Genomic DNA, 13,237 nt, shown 5'->3' on the forward strand with positions numbered 1-13,237 from the left:
GAATGATGTAGAACGTGAATGCTCCTGAGATCTGGAGAATTTGTCTTAACAAGGAGCAGACAGCACTGAATCCCACTTTCTACATCTTAATGTGAAATAGCATCAACAGCATCAACATAAACGAAATATGATTCACTGAAATTAGTCACTGGCAGAAAAAGCGGCAATATTGTTCCCAAAACATTAAGCCAAAACCCAAATTCTAAGCCAAAACATTAGAAGGGTAGATTAAACAACTTTAAAATGATGACCCCTGGGGGCAGAGGCAGGGATGAGATCTGCATTTCTTAGTGAACGTTTTTTGAACATTGTTTTGATCTTTTGAACCATGTTAAGTGTCTTGCCTATTCAAAACTAAAACTTCATTTCAAATGAAATTGTTTCATATATATTTCTTACACTTGGAGGAATTAGTTCTGGTCTTCTATGAAGAATCTAGCATTGAAACTAGAGGACGCGTAACCTCCAGTCCTCTACCCACCACTCTCCCAGACCACTCTTGCCAAATCTCCAAATACACTGTTTCTCCCCAACTTCTACATGCATTTTCTTCTTTAGGAAGACATTTAAGAAATGTGAAATAAATCTGAAGTATTTGACAAAAGAAAACAAGTTCCTGGGGTTAGCCTGAAGAAAGCTCAAATCAAGGAAAGCTATACTTCCCATCTCGTGTCAAAAACAACACATTTAAGTCTTTTTACTTGAAAGTAGATGAACTTAACAAGGCTTTTGGAATCTTTACGTTCTTCCACTTCTCTGACTTCACACCCAAACTACTGCATTTTCCCTTTCTTTCTCACCTATTACCTGTGCTACTCTACCTACACCTGTCAAACAAGACAACTGCAACCTCACACCACAGCTCAATCATCTGCCTATAAACAGCTTAAATAGGTTTTAACCTTTCTCAGAGTTCCTGCCACATCCCTTTGCCTGGTTCTTTTACTGAGTTCACAGACAAAGAAATGAACAATTACTGAAACTTTAACTGAAAGAAGCCAAAGCAGTATATGGCTACTACGCAGGTTGCACTGTGTTCCCAGTATAACTGGTGATTTCTTTTCTTTTCTTTTCTTTTTCTTTTTTGGGGGGGGGGGAGGTGTGTGTAGGGGGTAGGACTGGGGTGTGAACTCAGGTCTTTATGCTTGCAAAAAGTAAGCACTCTATTGCTTGAGCCACTACACCCCAGTCTATTTTGCTCTGATTATTTTGGAAATGGAAGGGGGGGGGGTCTCATCAACTATTTGCCCAGGCTGGCCTTGAACCACGATCTTCCCAATCTCGGTCTCCCAAGTAGTTAGGATTATAAGCATAAGCCACTTGCGCCTGGCTGATGTTCTTAATTAGTGCATATTAATCGTAGAAAGGGGTTTTATTGTGATAGCTGGTGATTTCAATGAGGCACGGAATAGAGTGGAAGGCTCTGTCAACAAGTGTGCATTACAAAGACCTCTCGAGGGCTACAATGCTTTCAACAAACCTCCTGGATAAAAAATGCTATTCAAAACATTATGACATTTTCTTTCTTAAAAAAAAAATCTCATTTCCTCATTGCTTCTCACAGTGATTTCCAATTACTGGTTTAGATCTAGGTTTGTTTATACTGACAGCCCAGAGTGGGTGTTCCTCAGAGCTCTGGAACAGTGTTGACAAAACACACTGAACACTGTGAGGCAGTGGCATGTCCACCAGAACAAGGACAGGACACCAGCAGGCCAGAATGGGCTGTGGGAGGAGCAAGCATGACGCCTGACTAAGAGCATAGCTCTGCAACGCAGCTGAAAACCATCGGTGGGTCAGAGCCGACTGTGCTGGCCGAGGGACGAGCCTGAGGTTTGTGGTGTGGACACCTGGAGGACAAGAGCAGTGCACAATCACGCCTCTCTGAATGCTGCCTTCTCTTTCCTTCTCACATGGCATTTCTGGAGGAACTTACCTCTCTGCACGAATGACTCCACTGTAGTAGGGAGGATCCCAAGGCATTAACTCCTACAATGGAATAAGTCACTGTTACGAAAGCTATTGATTTCACAATTTTCTTCAGTAAGAGCCAGCTTATAAAATGTAAACCAGTTGTAATAAATCAGCCAGCTTACAGAATGAAAACAACCTATTATTAACATAAGTCAGAAAAAATTATAAAATTTCATGGTCTGGCAGAAGTTGACTTCTCTATAATCAATGGATAGAGAGATATTATATAAATAAAGCATAACCCTAGAATTTGGGGGAAAGGTAAACAAATGTTATTTTAAAATGTAAAGTAACAAAAGCCAACATTAGTGAATTAAAATGGCCATGATGAAATTTTTTACAAAATGTAACCCACATGTTAATCCATAAAACATTCCAGATAGATGAGGCCACTAAAGGTGAGACTGGGTTCTTTCTAAGTCTAAGCAGGAGGCCTATGGTGTATCCTCAAAATGAAAGCAATAATTTAAAATGTAACTAGGGCAGAATTAACTTTATCTTGGCAAAGAAAAAGCCAGAAAAAAAGTATTAAGAGCTGTTTTGATGATTTGTAAGGAATCCTGAAAGGAAGGAAAGCTTGACCATCTGAATGGATGGCCCGCACCCAGATGTCCAGGTGAGAAATGGCTGAGCAGGCTGTGGAGTCAAGCTTGCAAGCTGCATGAGGGCAGTGATTTGTTTGCATGGTTCCCTGTTATATCCTCGAACCTAAACAGCACCTGGCGCACGGCAGTCACTCAGTAAACACCTGCTGAATGTATCACCTGAACATCCCAAATAGAACTGCTGAATGTACTAGGCATAACTCCTGCACTGGATAAGCACTCAATAAATGTCAGCTGCTCTCATTAACACTGCCCTTCAGGACTCCAGCTCAGCCTTTCCCCCATGAACAACCAGGGGTTCCTTCCCACATTACAAAATCTTACTTCCATCTTGGGTGGCTGATTTACTTTCTTCCTCCCCGTGAGTGCCCAAAGGACAGGGACAAGAGCATGGACCTCCATCCCTGGGGTTCACTTGCTGGTACATGTTTGCTCTATCTGAAGAGAATGCACGATCTCCAGATGCCAGAATACAGGCTCCCAAGCCACAAACAAGGAAGACATGGTTCCTATAGCATAGAGCTGATGATGTAGGGGTGGAAAATGACTTTATGTGAGAAAACATTTGTGATGCTGTGGCATCTACGACTAGCCCTTTGGAAAAGTATTCTTTTTAAACAGGAAAAAAATCTATTACATGCAAGGCATGGGATTACTAGACTCCAAGAAGGGTATTTAAATCACAATGGAGAGACAGGAATGTTTTGGAGGAAGAAAGCCCACATTAAGTTTTGAGAGATGGAAGCAACTAGTCCAGGTGAGGAAGGAGGGGACACAGTCCAATGAGCAGTACTTGTGAAGGAGTGGAAGCTATGTACTACACCAGATTTATGAGGCTGACATGTAAATGTCAGAACTGAAGAATAAAAAAGCAAAGCAAGTAAAAAAAGTACACAATATCACATAGACACTGGGAGACAGCACAGAACAAGGACTCAGCTTAGGGAGCAGCAGAAGACGGGACTGGAGACCTGAACCCAGGCCAAATTCTGAAAGGCTCAGTGGAAGATGGAAAGAAATCTGAAGCAAAATCTGAGAATTAAAGGGCGCTATTAGAGGATTTAAAGAAGAGAGTGATTCATCACATTTGCTGTCCAGAAAACTCTCCGATGGCATTTCATTCATTCACTCATTGTTCAAATAAGTGTTGAGTGCAAACTCTACGCCTAACCCTGAGCTGGGCACATCACTAAGAAGTTTGAATCCCGGACAGTTTTGAGGGAAACAGAACAAAGGCCAGAAAACCAAATGGGTTCGCAGCTACATGGGAAGGCAGAGATGGACCTGAAGTTCAAGGTCAGACTAGAGAAAACAGCAAGACTGTCCTGACAAGCTGGAGCTAGTGGTGCATGCCCGTGACCCAGCTGCACTGTCTAGGAAAAAGAGCATGGCCCTATCCGATAAATAACTAAAGCAAAAAGGGCAGGTGCTGTGGCTCATGTGGCAAAGCTCTGCCTAGCAAGCATGAGGCCCTGAGTTCAAGTCCTGGTAATAAACACACACACACAAAAAAGATTAACAGACTGACATGCTACTCTAGTCCTGTCTGATCCAAAATTTCTAATTTCTTAGTGGATATATCTGGCGGGCTGGCAAATCTGCAAGGTCTTTAAATCTAACTCTTCCCTGTGCCTTATGGATCTGGAAGCTGCTATCAAACCAAGAATTAACAACAGTGCCTACAAGAATGGTATGGATATCCCCAGAAATCTTGCCATGCCTTCGAACCACATGGGAACATGAACCTTAGTATCTGCAAACCATCACTTTCAGGGAGTTCAATCACTTGGGTAGCATTCTGGTCACAAGGACACTTACTCTGCACTATAAGAGCAGATAATCACAAGACTGTACTATTGAAAATAACAAGTAAGTGTTTTTAGGATCAAGTATACTGTGTTAGTCAATACTGATCTACTTAACACGACAAATTAGCAAACAATTAAATGAGCACACAGCAGGCAATGTTTACACTGACAGCTAAAACTGCCACGTTCTACATCAAGCCTACACTGAGCCTCATTAAAAGCTGTTCAACCCAAGACACAAACTAAATATACACGCCTCATGTGTAAATTTAGTGGGTGTGCGCGCACGCACACGCACACACACACACACACACACACACACACACACACACACACACACACAGACACACAGACCAAGTGTCAAAGACACTGGATGCCCAGACCACGTCAGCCTCGGATGGATGGGCCAGATACTTCAATACCTTTCTTTATTCACCAAAACCAAGCATCAGAAAGAAGAGAACACAGACCCCTAGCATATCACAAGAAAGTTCTAGAATAAGAGATAATGATTTCAATTGATGGTCTGTTTATATTACAATACAAATATTCCAACAATTACTTACAGAATTTTGAGGATTTAGTTTCATTTTCATTCCTCGCATCATTTCAAAATCTTTTATAGTTCTGTAAAATAGGTTTATCATTACTTGTTATGGTAAAATTTTAATATTTACATTATAAAAGAACTAGCTTATTTATATTGCTTTCCAGTATTTATGATAAAATTAGATGTGACTTGTAGTCAGGTAAATAACTAATAACCCAAATTCCACTAAAGCATTAGTAGAGACAACAATTTATGCCTCTATGGATCACTGATTTCTTCCTCCAAAAGCATTGTGCAACTACGTCTACAAAGTGCTAAAGCTTAGAAAAAATGAGCCTCAGAAATACGCAAAGCATTAACCAGCAAACTTGAAACCACTATTTTCTGCTGTATCTTAAAAAGGTATGAAACTAACAGATTACTTCCTCTAAAAGAACATTAACATAGATTATATTTAAGATTGCTATTAATAATTTTCCCCAACAGAAAAACAAGCTGGGCAATAACTCAATAGATACTTAGTATGTGTAAAATACAAAGTCTCCTTTAGAATTAACTCCTGTAATTAAAATTATGACGATGTTTGCTGAAAATATATGATCTAAAGCCACATGCAAGTAGAGAAAGAATATTAACACTTAACCAATAAAACAAAGTAGAATAAGTTCTTAAGTAACTGCATAATTAGCATTCTTTCTTCATTATATCATAGTGGTTTGCTGAGACAAAAATGATTTTAAAATTGACAAACTTAAGCCAAACAGAAAAGAATCAGGTTCAAAGACATGAGTACATAATACAAAAGACCAATCTGAGCTAACACTGAATGTGTTGCAAAAAAGGCCAATGAAAGCCAAGAGCCCACTTAGCCCTCTTTATGAACCATGCCAGGTTTCCTCTGGAACCCTGGGAATCTCAGTATCCGAGCACTGGAAGGGGCCAGTCAAGGACAGGGACCTGATGGAGGGGACTGCTGGGAGCAACAGGGGTGGCAGCCAGGCAACAAGGAGACCTCCAAACAGAGGACAGCTCTCCAGCTGGAAGAGCTGAGGCAGAGCACTCGTAAGTTCAAAGTCCAAAATACATCCGTGAGCCTCCTGTGTTTAGTCCAAAAAAAGAGAAATGCTACTTTATGAACCTTTATAAAATTAACGCTACTGGAAACCTTCTCAAGTTGCACATGAATGACAGGATGCCAAAGACAATGGGTTAAGGAGAGGGGACAGACTAGGTTGACAAGACAGGGCTGAGGAAGGCAATGGTGTCCTCAAAGCATACCTCGAAGTGAAAAATCCCTTGCTGAGTGATCCATGGGTAGGATTAAATTCAAACTTATAGGCACCTGCACACCCAAGTTTATTGCAGCACTATTTACAATAGCCAAGTTATGGAAACAGCCAAGATGCCCCACCACTGACGAATGGATTAAGAAAATGTGGTATTTATACACAATGGAATTTTATGCAGCCATGAAGAAGAACGAAATGTTATCATTCGCAGGTAAATGGATGGAATTGGAGAACATCATTCTGAGTGAAGTTAGCCTGGCCCAAAAGACCAAAAATCGTATGTTCTCCCTCATATTCGGACATTAGATCAAGGGCAAACACAACAAGGGGACTGGACTTTGAGCACATGATAAAAGTGAGAGCACACAAGGAAGGTATGAGGATAGGTAAGACCTAAAAAACTAGATAGCATTTGTTGCCCTCAACGCAGAGAAATTAAAGCAGATACTTTAAAGCAACTGAGGCCAACAGGAGAAGGGGACCAGGAACTAGAGAAAAGGTTAGTTCAAGAATTAACTTAGCAGGTAACACACATGCACAGGAAATCAATGCGAGTCAACTCCCTGTATAGCTATCTTTATCTCAACTAGCAAAAACCCTTGGTCCTCCCTATTATTGCCTTCAACAAAATTAGAGATAAGGGCAAAATAGTTTCTGCTGGGTAGTGAGGGGGTGGGGGGGAAGAGGGAGGGGGCCGGGGGAGGGGCAAGGGAGGGGGTGGGGAAAGGGGGGAGAAATGACCCAAACATTGCATGCACATATGAATAAAATAAAAATTAAAAAAAAATTCAAACTTATATTCTTAATAAGTCATTCACTAATTTTTGTATAAAACTTTTTTAAAAAAGTAAACACATAACAAGAATACTAAACAATAATAAGCACTGACCTTTGAGAAAGCTTGTCAGATAGTTTCTCAAGGAACTGCATGACAGTCTCTAAAAGTGAAACCCAAAGAAAAATCTCTCTTCAATGACATGAAGTAAAGTGAACACAAAGATGTGACCATCATCACCACATGTTCCAAGTCTCCCTCAAAGTCACCATGCTCAAAGGGAAGGGCACAGCTGACATATATAGGTGCATAGGTATCTCTAGGTGATGGCAATCTCTTAATAGAAAAATAAGCTGAACTGCCAAGTAACAACCCAGTGAACCCCAAGTTAAAAGCAGTAATGGGAGGCTAGAGGAAAAAAAAAATCCCAAATGTCTAACACATGCATGAGGGAAGATAAATATCTTAGGTGCATTTAATTTTTTTCCTAAGTTTAAAAAGATAGTTAGACCCTGGTTTAATTCTAAAATTCAGTATAGTTCAGAATATGACTTACTAAAAATTAAATTTTAGAAACTGATGTTTTCCTGGGTAACTATTTTTATTGTTCACAAACAACCATGAATCATCTATTCAGAATCAATACCAAAAGAAACCAGAGCAAAATTAGAACTTTTAGAATTTTAAGTTTTAATAGAATTTTAAGTGCTTATGAAAATACTTCAGCAATAATATTACAATTTATAAATCCAGAAAGGCGAGGCAGAACAATGACGGTTATTTCCCAGGAGATGAAATGTTTCATGTATACTTTTTATCTAGCACTTTGACAGTGACTTGTGTGTAAGCTTCCATGTGTGCTTCGGTTTGCCACAAACACTGGTTTTATATCTTCCAGATGATCTTTATATGGTTTAAGTTTCTTGCCCTCTCTTTAAAATTATCTCCTTTCTGAGTGAAATGAAAGGCTAAGAAAAGAAGGGAGGTTAACATCAACCTAAACCACGAAGCCACAGGGATTCTTGCCACTGCTGATTCTGAACAGCTCCCGGATAGACACAGCCTTGTGTGCCATGTCAAATGGTGCCAGGAACTGCAAACAGACTACTATGTAGTCACATATGAATTTCCTTCAGGATATCATACCAGCTGCCACACAGAACTATTCGCAACTAAATCTCTGAACATATGCTTTTGATTCTTGATAACCATGTTTTATTCACATTCACCCACTTTATTTTTCTAGTCAGATGTGAAGAATCTGCCTCAGCTAATCGACCTGGAAAAGTCATATTAAAAAGGATGACCGTGAAATCTCCTGAAAATAGTCATTTCCTAATTCACTGTCGTGTGAATGTCCATCTAAATCTCGCCTGCCACTCTCTCGCTGACCCTCTTTCTGAGAAGACTTGCCATTCCTTCACTGGGCAGCTCAAGTTTCACCTTGCTCATGAAACAGCAGCCATTTAACATCTGAGAAGCTTCCCGACTTCTACAGTCCTACGGCATTGTTTTGTATTGCTGCTCTTTTGGCACTGAAGCTATGCCAACCTGTGTAATATATAACTTAACATGGATATGTCTGGGCTCAACTCAACTGTAAATCCCTCAAGAACACAGTTCACTCCAAATGTCACCACACTAGTCACTTAGTACACAGGGTGATTTACCACGAATGGGTTTCACTACTGTGGTCCTAATGAATGCCAATAATCTTCGGTTGGGCCAATGTCAGTCCCCCATCCTTTTCACAGAAACCCACCCACAGCCCTTCTTAGGCCCTTTGTCTTTTTTGGAGGGGTGGGGTGGGAGGAGGGACCTCCCAGGAGCACACACCTGCTCACTTTCCCTCTTCATCAGTGACCACCACTTCTCAGGGCCATTAGTGGCCTTTCTCTACAGCCCAACCCCTTATTCTCCAAGAACCTCAGAGCTCAGTCTCTGGACTTGTTCTTTACATTTACTCCCTGACAACCTAATCCAGTCTCAGGACTAAATGAAGAGTCAAACTTACATCTCTGGCTTGGAACTCTCTCAGCTCCACAGCTGTATTACTAATTGCTCAACATCTCCACTTGGATGTCCACTGAATCTTAACCTAAACTGGAACCATACAAACTTCCTGGTCTGTCCCATCTGAGTTAAGAGCAATTCACAGTCTTTCTGGCTGCTTTGGTCAAAATCTTGGGCTTTCTCCTCAAAATACTAAATATCCACCTGACCAGCTGCACTGTTGCCACCCTGGTCAAAATGCCTTTGTTTCTCATCATGACTGTCCAAAAGGCCTCTCCTCACCGTCACCCTGCTGTAGGCTGCTCTCCGTGTTGATCAGCAGCACAGCTTATCATAGAATTCAAGTCTGATCTCTCTGCCCCAAACCCTCCAATCCCTCTCATCTCCCTCAAATCAAGCAGCCCAACACTTCTGTTTTCACTTCTTCCCACTCTGCCCTTACTGACTCCACTGTGTCCTCTCTGCTTCTCAAATATGTCAGGCACTTTTCTGCATCAAGACCATGGCATCTGCTTGTGCCTCCATCTGGAACCTTCTCCCTGATGGCTCCAGACTCATTCTTGCACCTTCGCAGGCCTGTGATCACTCACTCTCTGTGACAGTTTACAACTGCAGCACTACTCCACCCTCACAAGCCACATCCCCTCCCCGTTCCATCTCTGCCACAGCTTACACTAGCTGGGGAACACACTACACACCTGAGCCACTTACTCTGCTCTTCTGGCTTCCCTCCCAAGAATGCAAAGTGCCTAAAGCAAGCATTCCCATCTGCTTTCCGCACCAATGTATGTCCAGGGCCTGGAAGAATGTCTGGTATACAGCAGGTACTCAGTTATCTTACTCAATGAATGAAAAAAAGGATGCTAAAGGTGGAAACGAGGGAGCACTAGCTCCCAAGGCCTATGGAAACTGTTTGTTTAGATCATGGGTGTGGATCCCAGCTCTGCCACATTCGGCAATATACCCTAACCTGAGATTCCTTATCTATAGCACGCATACCTGCTTCACAGGTCTGTAGAAGAATTAATGGAAATAAAGGAAGAGTAAGCACTAAGAATATTATAATATTAGAATTTTGTATAATAATATAAAAATAATCAGAGTATTATAATAAAACTGGTGTTAATGGTGACTATAGAAAAACACAAAAATTTTAAAAAGATATATGCTATCTGAGCGTGGTGGTGTACACCTATAATCCCAGTTACTCAGAAGGAAAAGGCAAGAGAATCACCAGTTTGAACACAGTCTGGGCAAAGTTAGCAAGACCCTGTCTCAAAAACAAAATACAAACAAAAGGGCTGGAGTGTGTCTCAAGTGGTCTTGCCTACCAGGCTCGAGGTCCTGGGTTCAATCCCCAGTACCATTAAAAAAAAAAAAAGACATACACAACACATAATGAGCACATAACATCTGAAGAGCTAAATTATATGAAACAAACTGCAAGTGCTAGGTTGGGGGTGAGGGTGCAGCTCAGTGGGAAAGCACTTGTCCAGCATGTACAATGCTAGATTCCATCTCCAGCATGGCAAAACTTTGTTTTAAAGGCTCAAGGACAAAGTTGACCAAGAAAGTGAAAAAGCTCAAAGGCTTCATGAACAAGGTGGGATTGGAGCTGAGCACTGAGAAAGTGGAAGCATAAGCAAAGGCACCCAGGCCAGAGTAAACGTGACATGGCAGGCCTATGGCCTGGCAGAGCCTTGATGGATCAAAGAAAATGGTTGTGTATGAGAGAATGAGAAATAAGACTGGGTAGGCTGAAAAGAAGTCTGGGGAAGATGACAACATGCTAGAGAAAGAAAGGACAAACTGGAAGGAACAAAGCCAGGATGGAAGGATATGACCTTCTCCTCACAGGTTCCTTCCCCGTGTTCTCTCTTCCCATGAAGGTCCCCTCCAGGTACATGACCAAAAATCCTACACTGCCTCCTCCTCCTCCCACATCAGCAGAACTAAGTCTTGTCACTTCAATCTTTGGAATCTAAAAAGCTCCAACATTCCCACTACCCTAATCCTGACTCACCGGCTAAATTAGAACTGTAATTTTGAAATGCCTTTGAAAAGGATTATATACATTTATACCATCATCGTAGACATCGTGAATCATAAGGATCTCAGCATAGCACGGGGCAAGGTTATTATAAACCCAAAGAAAGACACCTCCCCTCCCACCTACCACACACCTTCCCATGTAAGACTCGTCCCTAAAAGGCAGGCTACAGGTCTCTGTGTTTTTATATGACCTCACCTTCAATTAACCTTGACCTCTGTAAAAACACTGCTATTTCATTCTCTCACCCTGATTCCAACCAATCACTAGACTGAGCACAGCAACTAACTGAGAATGAAAAATAATTTAAATGAGCATCAAAGGAAAATTTAGGTATGATTTACTCTAAATATGCACACAAAATAAAATACCTTGGCTGGACAGAATATATGCCAAATTATTAGCTCTATTTAAAGACCATTCATCTCAGTAAATGGTTCTCTGAATGTATTAAAAACAAAACAGTGCTGTGTATGGGTGGTATGTGCCTATAACTCCACCACTGGGAAGACTGAAGCAGGAGGATCGCAATCAAAGGCCAGCCTGAGACACACAGTAAGTTCAGGGCCAGTCTGTAGTACATAGCAAGTTTACAGCCATACTGGACTAACTAGTAAAAGACTGTCTCTAAACAATCAAAATAAAACCCCACTCTTTTCAGGACTTCAAGACAGGAGGCATAGCTCAGTGGTCTCTAGCACACCTGCCTAACAAGCATGCATGTGGTCCTGAGTCGATTCCCCAGCACAACCAAAAATAAATAAATAAATAAAATAAATAAAGAGAAATTCAATTTCATAAAAACCCTATTTTGTTCTTAAAAAGCTAAATAGGCTTACCTGGATTTTGAGCTATTGTTCCTTGCAGGGCCCTGTGAGAAAATGTAGAATACCCTACTAACTTTGCCAGAAGATCTCTACTGCTGAGCAACTGTTCTAAACATTTCAGTTGACCAACATTGGGATAAAGAAAAATTTTATAAGCAGCTTCTCGAACCTATATTTAAAAAGTAAAAGAAAAAAGGTAAGAGATATAAATGCCATGACACAAAGTCCTATGCAACAATAACACAGGCTAGCTCTCACCACTTTGTCGTAGACAATAAGAATCAAAATTAAAATCAAGTAATGGCTTACATAGAGTCACAGGATCCAATAGCACACCTGAGTGGAACCCTAGGGGACTCTTCCAGGATCTGGTGGGACTAACTTTTACACGATGCTTTTGTGTCTATGCCAGAAAGCACCTTTAAAGTAAAGACTTCATGCATGAAAAATCTCAGTAATCTAGAAGGTCAATCATGGATGTTATTTATCAAATTCTAAAAAGGAGTTCTTTATGAGACATGAATAATTAAACCATCTTATTATTCAACGAATTTATGGCATTAATTATCCCACAAGTTCAATTTTTAGGGCTTAGTAACACTAAAAGATTAGAAGGATATTATAGTAGTTCCAATAAATTCCGTGTGAAAAAAGAAGCAAGACATGTTACTTAGTGTGCTTGAACGGGAGCTACACAGTAGAGCACGCAAGGCACATACCAAGTCATCTGGGGCTTCTGCGTGGAGACCATCAATCACCACATGCTCCCCATCCCGTGCAAAGCTGCGGGAGATATGCTCGGGCAAGAGACGCTTCTCAATCTTGTTTGGAAAGTTGGCTCCCATGAGAAAGGTGCTGCTCAGATCCAAGATTTCAACATTCAGATCCACTGCTCTTCTACGCTACATGTGGGAGGGCTGAAGTTATTTAAAGGCATTGCAAGTTAATATTCTTCAAGTAACTTAATAGACAATTTGTAAAGGTAGGAAATCAACATATATGTTGATACATAACATTTAATACCCTGATCTGATATTTACTATCTCAACAAAAAGTTTACCGTTATGATTTTATAATGCTTCTAGATCTATTTTATTCCAGGTTATAAACCTAATCTTTGAAATTAGCAATGTACCCAAAAGACCAAAAATCGTATGTTCTCCCTCATATGTGGACATTAGATCAAGGGCAAACACAACAATGGGATTGGACTTTGAGCACATGATAAAAGCGAGAGCACACAAGGGAGGGGTGAGGATAGGTAAGACACCTAAAAAACTAGCTAGCATTTGTTGCCCTCAATGTAGAGAAACTAAAGCAGATACCTTAAAAGCAACTGAGGCCAA

At 40.8% G+C, this 13,237-nt stretch overlaps 1 protein-coding gene across 7 annotated transcripts in view; it reads right to left on the reverse strand.

The window, feature by feature from the left end:
* Positions 1–13,237, reverse strand: part of Mipep (mitochondrial intermediate peptidase) — a 125,998-nt gene that overhangs the window by 97,071 nt on the left and 15,690 nt on the right. For all 7 annotated transcript variants that reach the window (XR_012436291.1, XR_012436292.1, XM_074043742.1 and 4 more), the window contains 5 exons: positions 12,611–12,793; positions 11,904–12,060; positions 7,116–7,164; positions 4,954–5,014; positions 1,937–1,989 (listed from right to left, as the gene is read on the reverse strand). Coding sequence is in view for 5 of the 7 variants with exons in the window: in XM_074043742.1 (XP_073899843.1) it covers positions 1,937–1,989; positions 4,954–5,014; positions 7,116–7,164; positions 11,904–12,060; positions 12,611–12,793 (503 nt within the window). In the remaining 2 variants the exon portion in view is untranslated. The remainder of the gene's footprint in view (positions 1–1,936; positions 1,990–4,953; positions 5,015–7,115; positions 7,165–11,903; positions 12,061–12,610; positions 12,794–13,237) is intronic.

The sequence above is a fragment of the Castor canadensis genome, chromosome 10 (genome assembly GCF_047511655.1).
Source record: "Castor canadensis chromosome 10, mCasCan1.hap1v2, whole genome shotgun sequence".
Classification (NCBI taxonomy): domain Eukaryota; kingdom Metazoa; phylum Chordata; class Mammalia; order Rodentia; family Castoridae; genus Castor; species Castor canadensis.